Source organism: Centrocercus urophasianus, unplaced genomic scaffold, assembly GCF_019232065.1.
Source record: "Centrocercus urophasianus isolate 14NV4802_14NV808 unplaced genomic scaffold, USGS_Curo_1.0 seq_20, whole genome shotgun sequence".
Lineage (NCBI taxonomy): Eukaryota > Metazoa > Chordata > Aves > Galliformes > Phasianidae > Centrocercus > Centrocercus urophasianus.
The window spans coordinates 17,718,231-17,745,272 of record NW_024884756.1 but is presented as its reverse complement, the minus strand read 5'-3'; the positions used below and the strand labels follow the sequence as shown (position 1 = coordinate 17,745,272).

Here is a 27,042-nt window from a genome sequence, read left to right as displayed (position 1 = left end):
ATAATATCTTTGTTCCAAACATGTAAAAAAGTTTAGGTATTGAAAATCAAAGTTACCTACATTATTGACAATTGAAATTTTAAGTATTTTTAATAATATACATTGTTTATTCTTAAGGCTGTTCTGCTATCCATTAGACAGAAGTATAGTTGATGCAAGAACATCTACTGTTATTGCTGCCATAGACTAAGGCAAATTTTAGTTTAAACTAATAGAAAGCAACCAGTACTGCTGCACCAGCTGAGCATCTACACTACTCATTGCATTCATACAGAAAGAAAAAACACTCTGTTCTGTACAGGAGATAAAACTCCCCTGTGGAAACAACTGCCTACCACAAACAAGAAAAAGAGGAAATGAAGGATATGTCAATATAACAAAGAGCACACCAGAGAAGAGAACAAAGACCACATCATAAATCAAAGTGTAGTAGAAAAATTTATGTTAATTGACGCAATTGGTATTTGGTATATGTTTTTATATGAATTTCAGGATAATCTGTTACAGGTTGTTTTTTCCATCATAAAACAGTAGAATCTGCAGATAGCAAAGATGCAACCCAAACACAGAACAGAAACAAAACGGTTTCCAGTACAAGAAGAAACCTGTGTCTAGAGCTCCAGCTGTTTCCTTGCCTGCCCTGCATTTCCTTTGTCCTCTTCAGATTTGGTGGATTTGTAGATATTGCACAACCACCTGCCTCGGTTTTGCTGGGGAAAAAAAAAAAAATTACATGAACTGCTGCTGACTAGATACCTCAGAAATAATATAGGAAAGAAAGTTGGCTTTTTTTTTTTTTTAAACAGTATGTAACTGTCTTGTACTTGCTTACAAACTACGTGATATAAAAGAACAACTAATAAAGTGCAATTCTCATAAATCTCATACATAAATGTAATGCATATCAGTGAAGGTGGGCAAAAGATACACTCTATTAATAAAGGAAGCCAAAGTCAGTAAAGCCAAAACTCAAGATCATCTTTCTGTATTTACATATAATCACAAGTGTGCTTTACCACCACAAGCACAAGAAGCATTACTAAACAGAAAAAAAAAAAAAAAAAAAAAAGCAAACCAACCACCAAAAGCCCATCCACAATCATTTGCAATAAAAATGTTTACTATTCCTATAACATACTTACATAAATTTATGTAACTAGAGAGTCCAGGCATATATCTGATTAAAGGAGTAATTTCAGATTTCAAAAGTGAAATTTACAACCTTATTCTACACTGGGCACTTTCTATTTGCAATGCCTTTATTTTTCTTTCTCCCGTAACCTTATTTTTTATATAGTTGTCTGCAGTTCTCTTCTTCATTTCAGTAATTCTATTGTTATATTATAGGGATATTATAGTATTGGCTCTCCCAGCTAAAAAAATAACACAGATATTTTGAAAATATTTTAAAAATTTGTCCCTGGTTAAGCTTTTTGAAAAGCAAAATTTCACAAACCAAAATGCAGAAAAACATTTGCGCTGGGGGTAGGACTTATCAGAAATGATACTGTCCATTTCCCCTTGCATCAGTCTCACAATAGTTCAGCCTAGTTACAATTCTCTCTGCAGCAGACATTATACACACTCTTACAAATAGTAGCTGATCTTACTACTTCTAGAACACACAGCATTACACCATTCTTCTAAAACTGATTGCCAATACTTGAGCTGCAAGACTTGGAAGAGAAACACTAAATTTTGCTCAAGGCCATACAAGAATTTAGGGTTTGGTTTCTACAGATGTAATATTTTTGTTAAAATAACAACATAGCATATTAAAATCTTGCCAGAATCAACATATCAGTGCAAGAGACAAAGCAAACATTTCATTAGCCTCTACATATGGAAAATCTAAATCATACACATGAATAAGACTGTACAATGCTCAGGAGCTTATCATCACCATCACATCCTGGCAAATTCTGCAACTGAAAATGCTTCATAGAAGACTCAGAGCTATGGACACTCAAAAGTCACAATTAAAAATTCAAGTTGAACAGGGTAGCAATTTCTTTAAAATATAAGCAGATTTTAATTTATATGCTGCAGAAGCCTACGACTGGTAGTTTGAAGAAACAGCTGTATTTTAACCTTTCGTATTATCTATACCACAAAGCAGTTATTCCAGATTACAGGATGCGAAAGCTAAATAAAAACCTTTCTAACCCAAGCTTCCTAAATTACTTAATTCATAAACAAGTTTCTTATTCTAGAGGGAGTTTAGAATACACAAGAAACGTAGGATCAGATCCTACCCTTGAAGCCTGTTATTGCACCTCATTCTTGAAATATAACTGGGTTTTTGGAAATTATGCAGGTCCTTCATCTTTTCAAAAGGGATGAAAATACCTAGCATGTAAATTTAGACAATTTCTTTCTTTCCAGAAGACAACCAGCTTTACTTAGTACAGCATCTAGCAACTTCCAAAACAACAGGTTGTTAGGTGTTACGTTTACCCTTCAGACAAAAGACAAGAGACTTTGAGAATGTAACTGTATTAACAGGACTCAAAACTGCATGCATGTTACAGATTATATAAATTCTATATCCTTGTTGAAGTAATACAATTATTTTATTCATTCACCTGTTTCTCATCCTCTCCTAACCCTAACCCTCTCCTCCTTCTATAAAATTTTATTTAAACGTCAGAAATAGTATATTTTAGTAGTAGCTCAATTTCCTCAGCACCACTGTGTACCTCTGAAAGCAACGACTGCATTTTGGTTTTCACCTTAAAAGCACTTGACATACCAGTGTAGTCCTCTTTCTCCACAGGATCTATAAAAAGCATTTCAACATCTTGACCAGTGACAGTGAGACTGAGCGCATCTTCACTAAGTCTGTTGATAACACTAAGCTGAGTGGTGCAGTTGATACAACAGAAGAAAGGAATGCCATCCAAAGGGACCTGAACAAGCTCAAAAGGTGAGTCCATTTGGACCTAATGAGGTTCAATGAGGCCAAGGCACTTAGGCCATAGACGTGTACAGACCAGGAGAAGAACTAACTGAGAGAAGCCCTGTAGAGAAGGACATGGGTGTTCTGGTAGATGTGAGCCAAAAGAATCATAGAATTGTTAAGGTTGGAAAAGACCTCCAAGTTCATCAAGTCCAACCACTAACCCATCACCATCACGCCCACAGCAGTGCATGCTTGCAGCCACAGAGGCTAGCTATATCCTGAATTGCGTGAAAAGAGGTGTGGTCAGCACTATTTTGGCATTGTGGCCATTCTTTTCTACATGATTTTCAGCTTACTACCTATAGTACTGGTAGAAATATAACACATCACTTAGCTGTTTGGCCTGTTTCTGATAAGCACGTAGATGGAAAGTGGAAACTTCAGAGGAATAAGTCACAGTAGAGGATGACAATCTGATACCTATGCATATCGCACACAGTTAGTATGAAATAACTTTCATGCAAATTAGAAAAAGATCTTTTCTTTGCTGTTTATGTAACAAGGAATTTCCCCCAAAAGAGGAAATACAGTTGAAAGACACACAGTGGTTAGAAGAAATTAACACAGCACAGCTTGTAGTGAGAGTGAGAGCAGACATTCTGAAAATCTCAGAAACAATTCTGCTTCATTAAAACTTAAGAACATCTTGCATACTGTGAAATCTCATATGCTTATACTTAGTTGCTATTCATATGAAAGGAAATAAAATGCCTGGTCACAGATATGACTAGATGAATGCATCTCCTTTCATTGCATGCATAAAGGAGTTAGAAATGCACATATTATTCAGAACATTTTCAAATACACACATTTACAAAATATCAGGAAAAGCTTTTCAATTCAATGTATTGCTCTTTTTCAGAGGCTAACACAAGATTTATATGAAACATACTTACTCAGATCTGTTTCTTTTTCTTAAGTTAACAGTACAGTTATCCGTAAGGATGCCTACTGGTGGTTTCTTCAGGATTATTAAGAGATAGCAGCAATGGTTTTTGGAATTTGCCTTGTACCCAAACTCGCTGCATTTTCACTTTTTTCTTCCTATTTACTTGTAATCGACGATCAACTAAATTTTGTACTTCAGTTAATCCAGCCGAATTGAACATGTTCCGTACCTCTTCTGTTTTCTCAAACGAAGAATTTTTGTAATAAATAAAAACAAAATAAAATTAGTTGTCAGCAGGTGGGGTATAGTGCTCCAGTCTAAGCTGGTTGCCAACAAAACTGAATGAATGGAATGGCAATGAGCAGTAGTATTCATCACAACACATTTCTTGCAGAAGGAGCAGTCCAGGAACTCAGATCAACACAGCAGAACAAGATATCTGAGCACTGCTACTAGCTAGCTATCCTTCCAAGCATGTTTCTCAACTTTTAAAATTACATTTAAAATACATTGACACATCATTAAATGTATTTCTTATTCTTTCAATAACAGAACTTGAGAATATCATTAGACACAAGATGCTTATTCCAAGAGAAATTTCAGTGATGTCTGAAAGAAATTTTATAGAACCTCAGATGCAATGAGCATACACATTTAAAAGGAATTACTTCCTCACAACTCCTAGCTTTGGGTTTTGTAAAAGCAAAGGATTAGAAAAGAGGCTCATAAAAGCCTTCTTTAAATTTATTTTTAGAGATGAGGTTTTATAACCCAAATAATCTTGAGAGACACTCAAGACTTTCTATACAAATAAGCTATTTCATACCTTTGGTAAAGAAATATACTCTGGTTCCATCTCCTCGTACATAAAAATTTTCTGACAAGCAATGACCTAAGAAATTTGAACAAAAAAGTGATGTTTGTTGTTTTTTTTTTTCCCCAAAAAAACACTAAAAATAAAAAGTAAGCTACAAAAGCATTCAGGAATTACCTTTTTTAAAACGAAGCTGAGCTGTATCATATCTTCCATAGTCTCGAAATAACAGCATCCCTCCAGGTTTCAGTAGTTTAACCAATCTATTTACAACCTGTTGCATCCTTAGAAAATAGATGAGATATCAGAGAGATCTGCCAAAGTCAATGTTGGGTTTTTTTTTTTCCTAGATACTTGGAAAATACACAGATTTCTGAGGCTACACTGAGGAGTACCTATATATTTTCTACAAAAAGGCCAAACATTAGCAAATAGGAAGAACTCTTTACAAAAACAATCAGAAAAAAAATACACCAACTACCAAGAAAAAAATATTTATATGAGAATATTAGAGAATACAAACTCAAAAGAAAAAATGAATCCCTGGCCTTTGCTTCAATAGAATCTCAGGTATAGATTAAAACACAGTTTCCAAATATATGCCATATGAGTCAGGCATATACACACAACAACAAACAGTTAGCTATGGGCACTGGTGAACTAGACTAAGCCTTTTTACAGTACAAAGTAAAAACAGGAACATGGAAGGCTGATACAAATTGATTTCTTTATTGAGGTATTGATCATGCACACAGTCAGTATCTGAATACCTAATGATAGAGAATGTAAAGACAAACATGAGTAGTAGCTCAGGAGAGGAATTCAGTAGGATTCCATCCAGAGTTCTTGCAAATCAGAGGAGAAAGTCTGCATCCTCCAAAACGCTGACAAGTTTGTGTGTCTTGATCATATCTATGATCAGCCCTTCCTTACCAAGACCACGTCAGCCAGTATCTATGTGTCAGTATCTATGACAGAAGTAACACACAGTGCTCTTTCACTAGGCAAGGGCATTTTCATTGGCATTTCTTTGTATTTGCAAAATATTTTACTAATGAATAATGCGTTCAGCTTGCCTCACTCTTTCAGAACATTTCATGAATGTGGAAATCATGTTTTCCACATTTATGACAGACCAAAAAAGGCAGTTTTCGCTTTGCAGGCTGCAAGGCAGATAAGAACACGAGCCTAACTCAACCCTTCGTTTCCACATGGACACAGACAGATCACAAAGAAGACATGGAGCCAGAGAGAATGGTAAATGAATGAATAACAAAGACAGGATGCTTTTCTATTCATATCTTAAAAGAGCTAAAGAAGAGCTAGTCATCCTTAACTATGCAAAATCAGCATACTATTACTGCCTACTAATAGAAAATCCTTATACTATGCCTGTCTCTCAGGTGGCCTACCCCTTCAAAACGCAGCCATTAGCACAGTTCAGTCCTTAGCAACTGCAGTGCAGATATCCTGCCTTGATTTTTAAGAGACATGATTAGGAAGTAATTCAGCAGAAAACAGCAGCATATCTAAATAAATAAAGTAAGCATACACTTTCTGAGCATATAATTTCCTCAAAGGAAGTCAAATGCTTTAATAGTTCTCCTCTTCGCCAATGCTGAACACAGGCAGTCATGTATACTGCAACAGACAGAACAGGCAACACAACCTAAGAAAAAATGACTCTTAGACAGGTAACTGCACACAGAACAACAGACTGTCTACGTAAGTGTAAGTTCTGTGCACACAAAAAAATGCACATAAAAAGTGAAAGCGCTTTCAGAAATCGGATCTGATAGGGCTAGATCCGATCTTCTGGGACTGGATCACATTAATTCACATTCTTTCAAATTCACATTTTTTCAAATTCTTTGAGCAACTTTTAGTGGTGATTTGTAGCAGAATTGAAGTGTGTTACCTACGAGGTACGAAAGCAGCAATCAGCAAAAACTAAATACGTGAGCTGTGGAGAAATCACTAAGTAACAATTGTGCTGAACACAAATGTGTTTCTCATGTATATTTTTCAGATCTCCAAAAAACCTAAGTTCTGCAGCATTGTCCTCTTGGTTTTCCTTTTCTTCTCTTACTTTCAACATTTTCAGGAAAAATGGAAACTAAACAAAAAAGATTATATTCATCTTCATGCAGTCACTTTAGTTCTTTGAGATAGCAATGCCTAACAAATTTTTGGAAAGTGGATCTTATCAGACAGGAAATATATTTGAGTATGTGTACATATGTATGCAAAAACATCCATGTCAGCCTTCGGATACAGACATGGGGAGAAAAAATTAACACATTCGTACTCAAATGATAAGCAGGAAAACACTGAAATTCTGAGAGAACATCTTATTATTGCTTTTACAGACTAAGTGATTGAATGAATGAGCCTCTATTGTCCAATTTTTTGCTGGCAGCATCACTGCAGTTACAGAGATCTGAAATCTACTGCTTGAGTTGTTTCTGAATTCTGGATCCAGGCTTTGCATGACTCATGTGCTCATCTCTGAACAAACAGGAAGGAGCAATATCCTATATGGGAAAGACTTTTTGTAAAGCTAATCATTAGTAACTTAGACAGGGAAACAGTGTTGAGACTTAGGCAAATACTATCCTGCTTGCCAAGCCCATTTTAATGGCATTCTGAAAGTAGTAAGTGTATTATCACACAGAGAGCGTGTATTTCCTCTTAAATAATCTGGTTAAAGGAAGAGTCAAGTCATTTAACTTGCATGCACTCTTTTGAACTTTTCTCATTAAAAAAAAAAAAAAAAAGACATTTTAAAAATCAACCAGCTTTAATGGTTATAATATTCAGTTCATTAGACACTGAGAGTTATTAATAACAAGGTTAACAGCTCCCAACATAACACTATGCATGAAAATTAGATTAACTTCCTCAAATCCAAACACATTACAGAATTCTGAATGTATTTCAGTTTAAAAGACCTGTATGCACACATTTGTGCGTGGAAAGTCAGCAAACTAAACCTCCATCAACATACTGTAACGTGTTAAGTTGTGAACGCTCATCTTTGATCACTGAAATAATTTTCTTCTGGAAGACTAGAGGTCTGTTTCTTGAAGCACTGCCACTGTTAATAGGAATGTATTTAGTTACAGTATGCCCCTTTTATTTGATGGAGACAGGAGGCTCACTAATGAATTAGTCTGACCAGCTTTTCTCTCTGGAAAACGTCATTTAAAATACCTTGTTTTTTTGTAAATACTGTAGCTTGCTGAATAATAAATTAAAGATTCATCATCCTCCTTTGATATTCTTGAAAACCTCTAGGGATAAAAGAGATTTAACCTATTTGCTTTGCCCTTTAGTCCTCATTTACCTGTCAGGATGAATAGTTGAGAGCACAAAGACAAGGAGAATGACATCCAGGATCTCATCTGGAAAAGGATAGGGTAAAGCATCATCACACACATCATGAACAAAGGCAGAACACCAGGCTGAATTGTAGGACGAATGTGACTGTCGGGAAAAAGATGAAAAGAGGCACAGAGAGAACAGTAGTAGTTAATACGTTTACTATGACTCAAGAAACTTTTTTCTTCAATTATTCAGCATTGTAAAACATGTCTCATAAAAGCCTATTCTGCCCGGTATCTTACTCAAGCTGAGAAGCAAGCTCACTGATGGTATTCATTCCTCTTGTACAGAGTAAGACTTTGTTCTTTGGAATATTGAAAACTTCAGTTAAAAGTTGTCAAAGCTATCACATTCTTTTTCATGAAGACGGCTTCCTGGCATCCTCCTGAATTACAGGCTTAAAAAGTACTCTAAAGCAAGCACATGAATTACCTTTACGAGCTCCACTGCTCCTGAAGCAAAATCACAACAGTACAGAAAGGTTCCAGGTGCACTGCTAGAAAAACAAACCACCATCAGTTAAAAAATTATTATTGTAAAAGATGAAAGTCTACATCAGTGCTCTTGGAACTACAGAGGGCCCTTTGGGACTTTCCATTGGTTTAATTAAGCACACCTTGATGGACACAGAAAGCTGTACAGGTTGTAATGAGCCAATAGGGCAGATAAATTCATAAGAATACCAACAGAGTAAGTATAAAAAGGAGGATTACAGCCTTGTCAGGGCTAGGAAGTGAAAAGGAAAAGAAAGAAGGTCACAGAGGGCTGCCAGGAGTGAAGACAACATCCTGGTGTTATATTACATAAAAGGCACATCATAGGTCACATTTTCTTCCAAAAAGCATTGGACTAAATCTTTATCATTAACTCATGTATGCAGTCTAATTGGTAATATGATGTTGAGGGGGATAGGTTTGCAAAAGTCACCCACAGTTCCGTAGATGTTTGGGTTCCCATATGCCACCTTGCTGTGGTTCAGATTTAATTAAATTGTATTGATTGTTTCCTTCCATTATTCAATTTGTTTTGTAAGCAAAGATGAATAAGAATTTCCTGTAGAATTGTCTTGCCTTCCTTTCCCATACACAACAAAGGCAGCTGCAAATTTCCTTGTACCATTCAATAGACAACATTCAACTAGTAACTTGAAGGAGATTTTTCTTTCACTTCCAAAAAACTCATTTAGAAGCAACTCAGCAAAGCCTCCCCACCAAATGCATTGAAGGATGATTTCATCATCAACTCACGACCAGCTCACCTCTCCTAAAAGTTATTTGAGATTCTGAACAGACTCTTTCTTTAGAAAGGGAATTAGTGATCTCTGTTTGAAGTCCCTTCAGGAGAAACCTTACAGACCAAATATATTCTCTGTTGCAGAACAGAACTTTTATGAGCTCTGCAATCACAATGACATTTGGTAAGTTAAAGTATTTATCATGGATGAGGACAAGCAGCCAGGCTTCGGACCCAGACAGTCCCTTGACAAAGGTCAAGTTAATTACCTAATTGACTTATTGACTTGCTAAAATGTTATTACTTTCATATTACTTTCATATATTTTCAGAAAGCAGAGTAGTAGCTCTGTGAAAAGTCAACTTAAAACAAAGACATAGGTCAATGTGGATGTCTATTTCATGTTGCTTTGTATTAAAAAGCAGCTTAAATTTTATGGGAGCATGAAAAACCTGCATAAGAGTTATTTTACAAACTTAAGTGGAATATTTTTGTAGCTAAGGTATCTACTCCAGCTTTTTTTAATTTATACAAAAGACAATTTTTATATTATTAAATTAAAAAAAAATTCAACTATGCTTTAAAGCCAAACTTGATAAGAAGCAAAAGATGATTCCATCAGGTAGTGCACAAGATAAATGTGTATGTTGTCCGATGTACTTACCAATATGGCTGACTGAAGGATTTGCATGAAATAGAGGTCTTCAGGATTAATTAACAATCAGAAATGCCAACCCATGACTAATGCCTCCCACAAGAAAAACACAAAAGTTTGTCTCATCTTTTTTAATACAGATACTCATATGATACAGGGCTTCCCTTTCAGACTATGCTCTCTAAAGCAAAGTGTTTGTTTTGGGATGAAAATGCATTGCTGACACTAATAGGTTTCATTTATGACCCCAGTGTATCACTTGATTCCTCCTGCTCTCTGTTTTCATATCTGCAAAATGCAGGATTTGTTCACTGTTGTGATGCTAGCAATCAGAAATCATTTACAGAATAATGAACTATGCTGTACATGATCTCCTGGAGGTATGAATAAAAAGAAATCTATTTCAATCCATGATATATATCCAGTCTTTTCAATAAAACCTTCCTGCATACCTGGAAGGGAGGACATGCTGTCATAATAGTGCTTTCTAAAACCAGAAGCTAAGCACTTTAAACATTTCAGAGAATTAAGTCCAATACAGGACTTGTGCCTTCCTTGCCACTAAAACCTGAAGCAATTTGGTTAAGTATGTCAACCAAATGAAAAACAAATAACAGAACTTATCACCAGAAGACCAATTATTATTTACTGTCTGGTTTTGGCTCTTTAGAGCAATATCAGACAGCTTTAAAGTAACATATAAGATAAAGTACAGGAAGGTATTTAATTTGTCTGTGATTAACTACAGTAAGTCAGCCTGAATGCTCCTGAAGAGAAAAACTTGTCAACAGACATGACACCTTCGACACTGGGGGCTGAGCAGTGTACGGGGTATCTTGTACTGATGTTAGCAACATTGTCTGTCATCTCCATGCACTAAGAATTTCAGGGCTGTAAAGCAATGCAGTCAGCACTTCCTGCCACTCTAGCCTAGCACAAACACTTGAAGAAAATGGAGAAAAACAGAACTTTAATATTTGAAAATACAGCACTACATACCATAGAACTTTCAAAATAGGAAATACGCTATTGCCAGCACCACAACCAACCTAAGATCAGAAGACACACACACAAAAAAAGTTAAATGAGCAAATAAAACATATTCCTTTTTGTCATAAATTAGTTAGTAGGTAGGACTCATTAGACTTGAAGGCAGAAAAGGTATAAATAGCTCATACCACAGTTCTCAAATCACTTCTGCTATGATCACATTTCTCCTCAATTTCTTTCCAAAGTTAGGAAAGACTCCAGCACCCAAACTGCATAGGGAAATGCAATAGCTTTATCCAACATTACCATTTGGCAAGAATTTGCCAAGTATGGAGAACAAAGCACTTTGAGACAGAATTTTCAGTAGGAAAAAGAAACAACTTCCAGTGAAAATGGAATCTGACCACCCAATTCTGATTTGGAAGAAATTTTAAATGGGAAGCAATGCTCAGGTCCTGGGTTGCTCTGAAAGTTTCTGCCTTAAGTGAACATAGTAGTTCAATTCTAACTGTTTACTTTCTTGATAGCTGATAAGCATCTTTATCAGGCTTCTGAGTAAGTAGGTGGAGCTGAATGCAACGGACAGAGCATTTGCAGTGCATTACCTCTAATATTCTGTAAGTGGCACAGCCACCAGGGAAGGATTCCTGCATATTAATTTCTTCCTCGTTGTTTTTACCCTGAGGGCTGTCAGCAATCGATTTTGATTGTTTTTTATTATACACATATCCTTTTTCAGAAGTGGATTCATCTCCAGTATTTTTCTTCCAATACTTTTCTCTTTCCTCAAACATTTCTTTCTCATGTGAAAAACTGTTGGTAATATTTATTTTTGTGTGTTCTGAAGGTCTTTCCTCTATTTTCAACTGTTCTCTCATTTTTTCTGGAAGGATTTCTGGAAATTCCAAGAACAACCAATTGCGATCTTTGAAGAAGTTATTTTTGTGAGTCTTGTAAAATTCATTCCAGTATTTACTGGCTTCTCTCTCATACTTATCTGAAATTAAAACAAAGTAAGAACTTGGTGACCATCAGCTTAGCTGCAAGATACTATCAAGCAACATGAAATCTGGATCTCAAATTTACCGTTAAAAGGGTACTTTCCCATATTGTATATATCTAAATAAAAATACATGAATTTGGGGTCTCAACTTGATTTGTGCTGAAAAATACTCCATGACATTTTAATTAGATTTCACCTCACTTAGTATAGGACACAGAGGCTTTCTGAATCTCTTCAAGCAGACAGAGAAAAGATTACTCACTACTCCTTCAACATCTCTTTCATTCATGTGATTTTATTTTTTTTTTAAAACATAATACATAGTAATCTCTTCCCTAGATTATTTAAACCTCTCCTTTTTTCCTCTATAGAAGATTTTTAGACTTCTGATCATTTTGATTTTTCTTCTCCAACTAATCTACTTTTTGATGCTGTATTCTGCTAAAGACATTAACAACACAAAGCAAAAGGAATATTTTATGAGTCTTACAAGCTGTAACCCTGTTTATAAATCCCAGCTTGCCATTTTGCAACAGCACGACACTGCTGATTCAGCAGGTGACTCACCACAACCCTCAGATCTGCAAAATGACTACCTTGCCAATTGTTCCAGAACTTATCTGCCCCCTCTCCCTGATTGCTCCTAAGCAAAGTATTCTGTACTTATTTTTCTAAAATGTGACTGTATCTTCCAGATCCTTTTTTTAATTATAATTTGTCAAGATATTTCTAAATCCTAATCCCATTCTTTACCATACTTGAAAGACCTCTTCATTAAATACCATCTTCAAGTCCCCCATTCTTGAAGTCACTAATGAAATCACTGAGCAGTACTAGACAAAGAACAAAATGATACTGCGCCCAGCACAGCCTTCCAATCTGAAAAGAACTCTAAGCATTCATTCACCCAAAAGAAGTTTCATCAGCTTTCACCTGCTTAACTTGTTTGTGAAAATGTCAAGCACAGTGTAGTCCAAAGCCTGACTACGGATAAATTACATGATACCTGCTGTTTTTTCCTTATCTCTAGGACTCATAACCTTCTCCAAGAATGAAATTAGCTTGATTTTAAATGTTTTAGCCTTAAAAAAATATTGTTGGCTAGTTATCTCCTTGGTTCTTTCAAATCTAGTGCATGCTACCTCTAGATTATCTCTTCCAGTTTTATTTCCAGAAACTGAGACAGTAGTTCCTGACATGTCTTTCTTTCTACCTCCACTTAATAAAACAAGTAAATAAACAAATAAAACCCCAATCAACTCTTTTTTCTGCTTTTCTGGTCTGCCATGTGGGCTATGGATATACTTTGTAACCTGTTCTTTCTCAGAGGTAGAACACGATCTTCTGGCTAGCACTAATTGTACTAGCAACTGAACTGCAGCTCGCCCTACAGGAAGGCTGATAAAAAGATAACAATTGGAGCTCTTTCAACGCCTCTTTGGTTGATGATTTTTCCTTCCTGCTAAATGCCAAACCAAATCTTTATCCTGTTTCTCCCCTTATTCCCAAAGCATTTACTGAATTGTTTCTTGTTACCCTTGACACCTCTTATGAAGCATGTGTCGAATTTTGTTACCTTTTTGACTTCTTCCTCATTCACTGACAGCAACCACTTGATTCTTTTAATATAAATGCATACAGTAAATAGATGATGCATTTCTTCCACTCTCATTTAAATCTTAACGTACCACTTCCTGGATCACTACAGCTTTTCAGAAATAAACAAGGCTGAGAATTATCACTAGAGGCACAGACAGGCAGTGGGAAGTGGCAAAGAGGTGGCAGAATGCCTTGTCCTAGAAATAGGAATAATTTTTAGAATTTAACATTTAATACATCTAAATGTATTATTAAAGGGTACAGCAACCGTACAGATGTGTTTTATAATCTCAAGTGCCGAGTTGATTGAGGTCATATATACCAGATTTCAATAATGTACGTTACACATTCATGAAGATTGCTCAGCTCCGATATAAAAACAAATCATCTACTACAAAGATTCTTAACTCATTACCACTCTTTAATATTTATTATCTTTCTGCAAGTTTCTTCAGAACCCTTGGACTCAAATGCCCATGAAATGTTCCAGATTTCAAAATGGAAGGAAAGTACTTTCTAAAGTTTGCCTTTCAAACTGTATTAGTTTGATACCACATGGATTCAAGTACAAGAACTCTTCCCATTCTTTCACTGGTCACTCCTGCACCACTGAGTAATAGCCACACATAGTATTATTACTAATAAATTTTTCTGACATAGAATCACAAAATCACCAAAGTTGGAAAAGACCTCTAGGATCAACCTAAGTCCAACCATCTACCTATCGCCAGTATTTCCCACTAAATAACTTCCCTCAGTAAATGATTTAAACATTTCTTGAATACCTCCAGGGACTACTGGGGGATCAAGCCTAGCGAGCATGGGTTCATGAAAGGCAGGTCTTGCTTAACCAACCTGATCTTCTCTGATTAAGTGACCTGCCCGATGGATGAAGGAAGGGCTGTTGGTGTAGTCTGCCTAGACTTCAATACTGTCTCCCACAGTATTCTCCTGAAGAAGCTGGCAGCCCGTGGCTTGGACAGATACACTCCTTTCTGGGTAAAGAACTGGCTGTATGGCTGGGCCCAGAGAGTAGTGGTTAAATCCAGTTGGCAATCGGTCATGACTGGTGTTTCCCCAAGGGTCGGTACTGGGGCCTGTTCAATATCTCTACTGATAACCTGGATGAGAGCACTGAGTGCACCCTGTCAGGGGGTAGCAAGGCCCTACAGAGCGAGTTGGACAGGCTGGATTGGTGTGCTGAGGCCAAAGGGATGAGGTTCAGCAAGTGCCGGGTCCTGTGCTTTGGCCACAACAACTCTACACAACATCACAGGGTTGCGGCAGAGTAGCTAGAAGACTGTGTAGAGGAAACAGATCTGGGGGTGTTGTTCATCCCAGTGTTGACCATGAGCCAGCAGTGTGCCCAGGTGGCCAAGAGGGCTGATGGCATCCTGGCTTGTATCGGAAATTGCGTTGCCAGCAGGAGCAGAAAAGTGATTATCCCTCTGCATTCAGCCTTAGTGAGGCTGCACTGTTCAGTTTTGGGCCCCTCACTACAAAAAAGACGTGGAGACCCTGGAGCATGTTCAGAGAAGGGTAACGAAGCTGGTGTGGGGTCTGGACCACAAGCCCTATGAGGAGCAGCTGAGGGAATTGGGATTGTTTAGTCTAGAGCAGAGAAGGCTCAGGAGTGACCTAATTGCCCTCTACAATTACCTGAAGGGAGGTTGTGGCGGGGGGAGGGGGATAATCAATGGATATTAAGATGTTATAATCACAAAAAGAACAAGAGAGTTAGGCAAAGCAGACTAAGATAATAAGAGAGAATAAATGGAAGGGTTACCCGTATGCTAGGCTCACCTACAAAAAACACCAGAAGAGGGGATCTCCAAAAGAGATCCTTCCCCATTGGTAGCCAGCTCTTAAATAGGTCTAGGAGCACAGCTGAATTGCCTTCACCTGTGCTCCTCTGGCTGACTCATGGCTCGCCTCAGGTGATCAATCAGAGGTTCAGGCTGTGACTCAGCAGTTCCCATACAGGGGGGTTGGCCTCTCCTCCCACATAACTAGTGATACAACTAGAGGGAATGGCTTCAACTTGCACCAGGGGAGATTCAGGTTGGACATTAAGAAATACTTTTTCTCCAAGAGAGGGGTCAGGCACTGGAATGGGGTGCCCAGAGAGGTGATGGAGTCACCATCCCCGGACGTGTTCAAGAAACATTTAAAGATGTTGAAGAATCTGCCATTATTTCAACTCCAGTAATTATTTTTTTTCCTGAATTCAACAGAAGATAATATTTAAAATCATAGACTTGATGAAATTGATGAGAAATATTTACTTTGCTTTGTTAATCTCAGAGATTAAGCAGAGAGGGCAGTCACCACACTGGCTTATTTTTGTTGTTGCTCCCTCCACATTATCTCCTTTTGAATATTTAAGAAGCCTGACTGCTACTTTTTCCAAGGCACGTAAAATCTACAAACAAATTAAGTTATAACCTTTTGAGGCAGCAACATCCAAAAAGTCTCTTTCTTAACCCATTTGATATTTCTCCAAAACAGAATCTATTCTGACATATTTTCGTACACTGACAATCAGATCTAAGAAGAAACAGAACATGCTAATACATCAATCACATTCCTGAAAGTAGGATCATGGGTTCATTCATTTTAACATCTCTTGTTTTACTAAGGCTCACCATAACTATTCTATTTTAGTGATTTCAAGATAGTTGAAGTCTATCTTTTTTTTTTCCCCTTACTGCAGTTTCCAAGGCTCCAAAATAATCTGCTCATTAGCTTCCATCTAGTTCATTGTTAACACAAATAGGCAAAAAGGTACTTCCATTTACAGAATGAAGCTGAAGCCTTCTGAAGGAACTGTATCAGAAACGCTCACCTATTCAAATTCTAAACAGAGAGGCATTCATGGAAAATGTTCTTGGATTCTTTTATTTCTTGACAAATGCCTGATTATTTCATTTCTCACCAGCCCAAACTAAGTTCTAAATGATTGTAGGTTAAGAATGAAAGATTCCATGAGTTACATGGTTACATAGTTTACTTTTTAATCATCTCTTTTTCAACTCTTTATACAAAAATAATGAAAATACCAGATTATCAGTTTTGAAAAGCAAACATTGTACTCCTGGATCAAGATAAAGAATGAGAGACACAAGAACAGAAAAGGGCAGATGGCAATCCTGCAGTATTCAAAGTGGTGGAGGGCACATACACTAAAATGCACTCGCAGGTAATTCACATACACTCAAACATTTGCCCTGGTTATATCAATAAAACTGAGAACAGGGTCATAGTGACACTAATTCTACATGTTCAAGACATGCTAGGTAAACTTTTGCCCATCCAAGTAATTGTTTTCAGAATGTCTTTATAATAAAGGAGCAAATTAAGAATTCAATCTTCTAGGTTACTACCAAATTAATACTCCACCTTTAGCATACATAACTATTAGAGAATTCAGTCTAAGGTTTAGTTTGCCAGTTTGACCCTAGAGCAATTGTTCTTCAGAAACGCAGAATATGTTAAGTTTTGTCTCTAAAGACAGGCATGAGATTCTTTAAGCATTTGTAGGCCAGGCTCCATATGATGTTTTAGACCACCTAATACACAAAGTGAAGTACTACTTCTGCTCAGTTTGGCCAATGCAGCAAGCTGGAGCCAGCTGCGATCAATGTAACTTTCATGGCACTTAATAGAAACATAGTGCCATGTACAAACATAAACTCTCTAAACACTTCACAAATCATTTAAAAGGATTTGAATATTGTACATGGGAATTTTTACTCCCAGCACCTCAGCTGGCTGCAACGTCACTCCTACTTCGTCCAGTTAACTGTCTGTTTAGTAGGAATTTTATTCTGAAGAACTTTTGCAAAAGGAGTCTATCTTTGCAACTGCACCAAACTAATCTTATTGTTTTACATATATATTGTTGCTCCTCCAAAAAGTAAAATCACTCAACTAAGTGAATTAGTAGAAAAACACACTTAAGGACAATCCTTTACCAGAGAACACAAAAATAAAAGGAGTACTCTTGGATTTCAAAGCATCCTTAAATGCTTTAACAATTGGTACTAAAATTGGATTTTTAGGCAATTATGGATTTGTTACCTTGTTCTTCCAATTGGACTTTCACAAGCGAGTTCTCTGCTGCTTTTTCCTTGGCACGCTCCTCCTCTTCCTGTGACCACTGCATGTGGTCCCTGCAAAAAAAAGGTAGATGAAAAATCAGCCTTTAAATATGAGTTTCCATAATCATCTTCTGGGGAAAACAATCACAAATTAGCTGCAATGTCTCAAATACCTTTGTACATTTGCTTGTAAAATACAGGCAAATGATGAAAAAAAAAAAAAGCTTTAATGTCTGATTGACAACAATTATTAGACAGGTAAAAGTCAAATGAAGTGATTAAGATAAAAATTCCAACTGCACTTGGGCTGAGGAATATGCATTTTTAATTAAGAATAGGATTAACATCTATCCTGAAAAGAGTTCACTGTCTCTAAAACCAATTAAGTATCTTCCTGTTCTATAATTAGTGATATACATGTAACTTAATTTTTAGTTCTTTTATGCCTTAAATCTAAGCCCTGAAATTTGTAGTCTGTTATTGTTGTATTATGTTATCCGTTAGCTTTTCATTATCATTAGCCGTATTGTCTGTTTTCAGATATTGCTAAATATTTGCTCTTAAAAATCATGTGGCAGAATCCAAAATATATTTAAAAACCACGCAGAAAATGATTTCTTGTGTAACCTTTAAACGCCCTGTTTCTCCTTTCACCAAATATTCCTTGTTCTTAAATCATGAACTATAGGATTAAAAATTTCTGGTTTTCCTGATATCATAGGAAGACATTTTCCTACTTTCTAGATAGATTCTTCTAACAATTCTTTACCACTTACAGTTTTGTATAATTTCAACTTGTTCATCTCCATTCCACAGAGGAAACTCCTAGTCTTATCAGTCTTATTTCCCAAGACAGTTTCCCAGCAGTGTTCACCAGGATTCTCACTGTTTGCTGGGCCCCCCCCCCCCCACTGATCATAAAAATACCTTTTAAAAATGGAGATGCATGGCTGCTTATAAGGGCAATTATTACTGTTATTAACACTTACATGTTAATGTTTTCTCTGCTATTATATTGATTATTTATATTATGATTTGCGTTTTTCTGGTTGTTTTTTTTTCTGTCTGTTTAACCATTATGCACTGTATGCAATCTCTGCTGAAGTACCTGTAAGATCTTCAGTGCACTTTTAGACGAACACAGGTTCCTTTTGATATGGTGTCAGTTGTAGAATACAATGCTAATCCATTATGCAACATTTTTGTAAATTTCTGCCATTAAAATATATACTACTTATCCTCTACACTTTCTGTTTCCTAATTCATTTCAGAATTATTTTGACTTTCATCACATGACTACATACTCAGCTTTCTACATGAGCCACTGCAAACTCAGTGTCAAAGCTGCTTGTGACAATATGAAGTCCTCTTTAGCAATACCTTTCAAAATCAATTAGTTTACTATTTTGTTTATATATATGTATAAACGTATACATACATACAACAGCATATAAAACATGTATTAATATACATTATTCACTATCGTAAATAATATACAGACAAATATGAAAATCATCCTTACATAGACATCTTACCACATGTTATGCTCAAAAACTTTCGAAGGGTCAGTTAAAATCCGTGATCCAAGTGGAACAGCTGGCCGCCGACTTCTCTGGTGCCTTTGCTGCATATTGCTTTTTTTTCTCAGACACAAAGCAGAAAGCCTTGTAATGAAATTCATTTTGTTCAGACATCTGAAAATACAATTAACTCAAATTACAGTTTTGCCATAATTTAGTTGTTTATGTCACTTAGAAAAGAAACTGGTCAAATAATCTAGATCCAATATCAACTTCAGTAATTATCTCTTACTGTAATATCAATTTAAATGCTTTTTAGAAAGCAGCAATATCCCCTGAGTGTGCTGAAAGCACAAGTAGTCCCAAAGTAGGCTACTGCAACAAAACTAGAAAAGTAAATTTTTGGGTGTAGTTTTGAAGTCCTAACTGCCACTGGAAAAAAACAAACACAGCAAAACAGTAAACCAAGTTCGACATTGCATCTTTGAAAAAGACAAGCAAAGAATGATCGATAATTAAACCACTTGTTCGAAAGGGTACATGTTGTCATTGGACTTCACATTTTTCACCCCATTCACCAGGAAACAGTCTTCAAATATTCAATTCTAGAATTGTGATTGTGGTTTTGTGCTTTTACACAAGAAATGAAAGATTCAACAAGTGTCAATGTTATGCACCAGAGAAAGCCTTCCAAAATTCCTGCTTCATATTCTCCTGAGACCCACTCAGTGCCCCCTTAGAAATCAAAGTTTTTAGATGTTAAATTTCATAGAATGACCCATAGAATGACCTTGGGATGGAAGAGACCTTCAAGATCATCTAGTTTCAGTTTCAGCTCTCTTGTCATGTGAATTACAAAATGCTTGTGGTTTTTCTATTACATGTACAGCTGCCTTCTATTATTGTATTTTACTTTAGATGGAATCTCTTCATACAGTATCAATAATGAAAGATAACAAGTGTGTGTAGCTAGTACCAGAATTTTGTCTTGTTGGATTTGTGGGGGTTTTTTTTTGGCATACCCTTGTTAATGTAGGTTTTCTAGGAGATAAATAAAATGAAATATTCCTGCTCCTAGATGTATTCTGATGTGCCTTTGTTCTTTTTTCCTTCAGCTCCTCTGCATGTGACTTTAAAAATGACTCTTAGTACTTTTTTTTTTTTTTTTTTGAGTGCTTCTGCTGTATATGCCACGCATACAAATTTAGCACACTGGAAATACAAAATGCAGTTACAAAAGAACAGGCACAGTTTAAGTACAGGCATTACTAGAAAACACTCTGTGCAAACTGGTAACAAAAGGAAGATTTTTATCTTGAGGAAAATCCTACTATTTGATCACAAGTCTTGTACCGTGAATAAAAACAGATTAATTTGTACACATCAATACAAAGCCTGGCAAAGGAATTACTTCAATTAAATGAACAATTCCTCATTTAAGGTGTACTTCTGAATGAGTCATGCTTTTAAAAGGGCATTGTTTATTCATTTTAAGCTGACAGAAAAACAAGAGGAAAAAAAATTAAAATTCCTCTCTATTTGTCTAAGATTAAACAAAATGATTTTTTAAATCTTTTTGCTGCCAGTGCCAAATATATACACTGTTACATTTTGGCTACCAGTCCTGCAATGTTCTATCAGGGTATGGGTCATCACCATAAGGGGAAAATGCAACATTTAATCCTATTTAAAAATATTAAAACCTCTTCAAATTTTCATTATTTCATTATGGCTTTTTTGTTTTTGATGTGGCTGAACAACTAAACCAAGTCCAGTTTACACTTAAATTAATACAATCCATTTTACTTCTTCTCTGAAAATACGTATGAACCATTTTTCATAACAAAATGCATAATTATTAACACATATGGAACATTAAGAAATAGTAACAATGAGGCATAAAAACTACCACACCTTGACAATTTCTGCAAAACATAATTTACATTAAGACAATCTCCTTAGTCACAAAACCAAGTAGAAAAGAAACACAAAGCAAAACCACAAAAATCATCACGAATTTTTAATAAAAAATTATCATCATTAAATAATAAAAGTATCTGGATAAAGATTCCATGATTACATTGCAAACTGTTTACAAATCCTATTCTTCCTTCAATCATTCAAAAAGACCTGAGTTAGTATCTTGCATTTCCTGTGACAGCATTTATATTCAGCATAAAATACAATGATTCAGCTGGGAGGCTAGTCACATAATTTTCCTTGGCTTTCTAAAAATCAGTAAGAACATGAAAAGATGCACAGATGGAAATTATAGTCAGATGACTAAGATGATCCAACACCAGTAAAAATCCAGAGATGCAGCTCTTTTTACAAGAATATGATCCTCTGAGTGATAATTACACAAGTTTAGCTGATAAATTCTGAAACACCAAGAAAATGCAAAGACGGGGGAAAATGGGGAAGTTCAGTTCATTGTTGCATCCAGAGTTAAATATCTAGAAGATACATGCACACCTCCAAGGAACTAAGAGATACAGTGATCCACAGATCATGAGATCAATGGGCAATCTGGCTACTAGAAGGTACAAGAGCATTTATGTTGCTTAGAAGACTAATTTTCATTTTCAGAAGTGAGTCATTCCTTGATTATTTCTCTAATTGATTTTGTTAACGAAATAGGCAACCAACTTTTCTCTTTATCAGACAAGATGATCATATCCTGAAGCAATGTCAGTAAAAAATATCTGAAAGAATCAGGAATTATTTCGTTGTCCAGAGTCACAATCAGGAAAGCTTCATTATTAATCCAAGCAGTCCAACCTTTACCTTTAAGGATCTTATGACACTACACTACATTGAATATACCTTTTTTGGAAGTTTTAACTGCTTTCCAGGGGAAAAAAAAAAAACAAAACAACAAAACAACAACAACAAAAAAAACAGCTTTAAAGAAATGACACACTCAGTAACCGTGCTCAAAAGCAAATAGAAGATGTATTTTCCCCTGTGAAGCTTCGTATTTTAGCCTCTAAAATTTTGTTAATGCTACAAAGAATAACCTTCAGAAAATCCTCCCCTCCCAAACAATTTAGCAAAGCACCTTTAGAAAAGCTGGGTGAAGGTGAACATGCAGAAGAAGGTACACATGTCATCCGCCAGGTAGACAACAAGTTAAACATTTATGATGGATTGTTGGCATTAAAACCTCAAAGCAGTTACATCCACACAGATAAAATTAGAGATGTAGGAGAGAAGAGCTGTTCTAATCTTGTTTTAAACAGTGAAGTTCACACCAAAACATATGCAAACCACTCCACTGATGAATAATATCCTTAAGAAGCATAAATTCTGAAATAGGTGTCAGGAAAAAAGAGACAAATTAAAGAACAAGAAAAACTCCTTTTTTGTCAGGGAAACTAGTTTCAGTTAAATTAATGATGAAAACCCTGTGATATGCAACTGATTTCTTGCTGCAGAGCTAACAAGTCCTTCCATTTGCAATTGCTGAACCTATCTGTATGCAGAGTCACCATTACAAAGAAAAACATGAGCCTGTACTAGAAAGACCACATACAGCTTCCATTACATTTCTGTTCAGAAAGACATCATGGAAACAGTGATTTTTGTATCATTAGTTCTGCTTGGAACCTAGAAGCACAACATTTGATAATCAAATCCAAATGCCCCTCTGTAAAGCATATGCTGGCATATTTTATCACCATCAAACAGCTCAGCTGTATAAAACAGGTGCGAGTAGTAAAAGTGATCATGAACACAAAGTGAGAAAGTCTTTATGACGATGGTAGTGATGAAGGTTTAACTATGGGTTATCAGTAGTCTTTTTTTCCTCATACATGTTCAGTATTTCTGAGATGCAGGTACAACCCAAGAATAGGCCAAATGAAGAGAAGAGGAAGGAAGGATGGAAGCAAGGAACAGAAGAATCTTTGCTATCAACCAAATTCACTCATTAAGTGAATACATAGTGCTATTCTATTTTACAAAGTGACAAAACATGCTCTTTTGGGGCTTCGTGATTAGTCCTTCAATGACTCACTTTAAAGAAAGTGCCCAGTTGAAAGACAAATGTATTTCCAAATTTCTCAAACTCAGCAGACCTAAAACTCTCAACTGCTTTTTTCTTCTCATGCATCATCACTGGGAATGATGCAGGCATCCCTGTGGGCACACAGCAACTCTCAGAAAATACTGAAGAGCACTGACTACATCTAGGGAAAAAGAAAAACAGAAAATATTTTGATTTATAAGGAGAAGCAAAATACTACTCTGACTGTTTACATTGGTTAAAAAGCAACAGCAGATGCAAACAAACAAACAAGACTCAACCAACCAACCAGCAAGCAGATGTACTTTTAAACACATATACAAAAATGTTAAGTAAGAAAAGACTGTTCCTACACTACCATTCAGTGCAAACAGGTTGAGAAAAGAATAGACTGTACGAGGGCAATGGGAGATAGAGATGAGGAAGGATGATAACTTTTTTTTCCTGCAAAAAATTACTCAGACCATTACACATCCAGGAAAACAGCAACATAACTTGAAGGTATATTATTTGGGATAAAATAATGTATGTAAGTACTATATAATGGACTACTATTAAAGACAAGCAGAGAGCTAAAAATCCTTGAGGGTTTAAAAATATTATTACTACTTAATTTCCTAATTTGGAGAATAGCCACTATTCTCCTTTGATATTCCTGTTGAAATTATTCTGCAACATAAGCCATTTTTGCAATATTTTACAAAACTATGAGTTGTATTATTATCTTTATTCTTTTATCTTAAAGAAGCAATCACCATTCCCACAAAAACAAAACAAAAAAAAAAAAAAACCTTCAATTGAGACTATGAACTGCAACATTAGTTCATACTGGCATATTCATCTAATTGTCTGGGAAGCTTTATCCCCAGTACTGAGGAAATCAACTGCAATCTTTAATATGTGTATAATCAATAGATATCAAGATGTTATAATCACAATATAATTGTATAATCAATAGATATCAAGATGTTATAATCACAATATAATCAAAAGAGTTAGGCAAAATAGACAACGATAACAAAAAGAGAATAAGTGGAAGAGCTTACATTTCGGTTGAGCTCACCACAAAACACCAAGAGAGGTGATCTCCAGAAGAGACCCTTCCCCTCTGGGAGCCAGCTTTTAAATAGGTTTAGGAGGGGTGGAGCCTGGCTCCACCCTTCCGGCAGCACAGCTGAATTGCCTTCACCTGTGCTCCTCTGGCTGACTCATGGCTCGCCTCAGGTGATCAATCAGAGGTTCAGGCCATGACTCAGCAGTTCCCATACAATATATTTCTAAGGTAATGAAAACAGCTTAAAAATGCAGATGAAGATAAAATAATGGCAACTGCAAGATCAGATACACGTACAGCCAACAACAAAGAAATAAATGGTTACTTCAGAAATATAGATGTATTTTATTTGCTTTAATCAATGTGAATGTCATAAACATGAAACAACTAACAAAAGTGTTTTATCTAAATTAATTGTATGTGTGAACATATGGAACTCAATTCGTAAATTGCTGGAGGTGACTAATGTAATCAGCCCCATTCTAAAGTAACTTGAGCTCCTATTTCTTCTTTTACTTGGCATGCCAGGGGATAAAAAATTCTTACAGAAGTTTGTCCCCCAAATGTAGTGATTTTATTAACACACACACACACACATATATATATGCATATATATGTATTTAATATATATACAGTTTCATATTCAGTATAGTGTGTATATATAGGTATATACACACACAGTTTCAACAAAACATTTGTCCTAGTCAAAACAATATATATAGGACAAATGTTTTGTTGAAACAGTATCATTTCAATGTATGATGTAGATGTTCTGGCTCCACTATCAAAGACTATTCTGACTTTAAAATAAAGCTTCAGTAAGGAATTTTAACTGCAAAATATACCTCAATTTGTGAAAAATACTTTCATTCTAGCTGAAGGTAAAAATATTTTTTATATCCTAGCATCGTTTTTTGAAAGGAATTTCCATTTTGTGTTAGATCTATTTATAATTTGATTTTAAGATTTTATTGTTCTGCTACTTCACCTACTAAAGGCATGCTCAGAGATCACATAACTATAAACTTGAAGTTAGGAAGATACTGTGCACTCAGTAACAGATTTCTTAATCACTGAAACGAAGACACAAATGTAACATGATTCTTTACTTTACCATCCTGCAAAAACCCATTTTTTTTTGACTTTACAGACAAACTGTTTTCCCACATATCAGAATGTTTGTAAGGACTTTTTGTATCGCATTTAAATATGTAAGTATTCTGCACAATCCTTTACTGCCCTCTCCCCCCCATATTCTCTGTTTTTCCCCTTTTCTCCTGAGATAATTCAACACATCTTTTCTTACATATCCATCAGAATATAACAGAAAGTGATTTATTGAACTCATCTACTTGCAAGGTTACTGTCAAGAGGAAGCCATCAGTGACAAACACAGCTCATAACTGAGGCTTCCCAGTTAACCTGTGCACCCTCTGCTGGCTGGCGCTTAGGTAAGTGAAAAAGAAAACGCAGGTTTATATCCTTACTATGCACGTAAGTACATCTTTCAATTACTACAGTTGTTTTTCAACCCTACTTTCTATGACATACCGAATGCATAACTTTATCGACAAACCAAAGATCACTTATCTCAACACAAAACACATCATTTTCCTACTATTAAGGATGCTGCTGAGAACTGGAACAGCAATGAGGATTTCACTGATCTGTAACTTACACTGACCGCCCCCATTTAATCTCTGCAAGATTCTGAATGTCTGCATGGATTTTGCCAACCCTGAGGTGACCACCAGTTTGTGTAGAGCAGAGCCACTTGAGTACCAGTGGGGCAACCGCAACTGCCTCACCTACACCGTCTCTTCCTGCACCTAAACACTGGTGATGTACCACAGCATCACAGCACTACACTTTCACAGCTGTTACAGTACTAGCAAAGGTGCCTGGTCCCACTCAGGGCTCCTGGAGAACAGACAAGGAAACACAAAGACCAGCAGCTTGCACATTACCCCATTTAGGCCTTTGGAGGAAAGAACACAAGCTTGTCTCCAGAAGTCCAGTTTCTCTTCTGGCAAACGCTGTTGACGATGGTGACGACTTTTAGAAGCAGCTCTAAAAAAATAAGTATCACATAACTCAGGGAGGTGTTGCTGAGCCCGGAAATACAGGGTTTTCAACACCCTCCTCCTCTCCCACGCACAGCAGGACACCGACTGCCCGCTCACTCGGCTCAGTGCCGCCGCACACCCTGCAGCACAGCCCCTCTCGGCCCGCACCCTAGCACTCACAGACGGAACCTGAGAAGATATGAGCTTCGGCTGCAGTTTCTTCTTTGGACTCAATGATCTCCCACAAAACTCTCCCGCCTTTTACAGCCGGAATCTCGAGTGGAATTCTTTCCTTTGCACCTCTGTTCGCCCGTGCGCGTTGCACTCACTTCAGTCCCTCAGTACGGCGCCCGGAGGTCACAGCGGCAGCGGCCGGCGAACTCGGAGCCCCGAAGCCTCTCCCTACGAGCCCCCTGCGGGCAGCCCCGGCCCCTCAGGCGCGGCGCGAGTGCGCCGCGGAATTCCGCCCCGCAGAACTACAGTACCCGGCGGGCCGCGGGGCGGGCAGCGGCGTGCCGGGTCACGCGTCCCTGCCGCGAATGGCGAGGCGCTCCGGGCCCTCCGCTCCCCGCGCCGGCCGGGTGGTTCCGGCGTGCGCCCCCCGGCCCGGAGCGGCTGCTCCAGCCTTTCCCCGCTCCGCGTCCCCCGGCGCCGGGCGGGCTGAGGCGGCCGCGGACACGTGACGTCGGTGGCTTCTCCGTGCGGCTCGGGGCTCCGGGCGAGCGGCAGGGCCCGCGCTGCCCGAG

At 37.0% G+C, this 27,042-nt stretch overlaps 1 protein-coding gene across 10 annotated transcripts in view; it reads right to left on the bottom strand.

Moving 5' to 3' along the window:
• METTL8 (methyltransferase 8, methylcytidine) overlaps window positions 1-26,722 on the bottom strand; it is a 43,450-nt gene extending 16,728 nt beyond the window's left edge. For 4 of the 10 annotated variants that reach the window (XR_006169543.1, XR_006169544.1, XR_006169545.1 and 1 more), the window contains exons 1-12: window positions 26,477-26,715; window positions 26,198-26,300; window positions 19,165-19,323; window positions 17,610-17,701; window positions 11,533-11,924; window positions 10,937-10,986; window positions 8,482-8,545; window positions 8,012-8,151; window positions 4,843-4,949; window positions 4,678-4,743; window positions 3,859-4,085; window positions 606-710 (exon numbers count right to left, since the gene is read on the bottom strand). Coding sequence is in view for 3 of the 10 variants with exons in the window: in XM_042822718.1 (XP_042678652.1) it covers window positions 3,895-4,085; window positions 4,678-4,743; window positions 4,843-4,949; window positions 8,012-8,151; window positions 8,482-8,545; window positions 10,937-10,986; window positions 11,533-11,924; window positions 17,610-17,701; window positions 19,165-19,323; window positions 26,198-26,202 (1,266 nt within the window). In the remaining 7 variants the exon portion in view is untranslated. The other 6 variants (XR_006169546.1, XR_006169547.1, XM_042822718.1 and 3 more) reach the window with 6 other exon arrangements.
• Window positions 26,723-27,042: the final 320 nt, after the last annotated feature.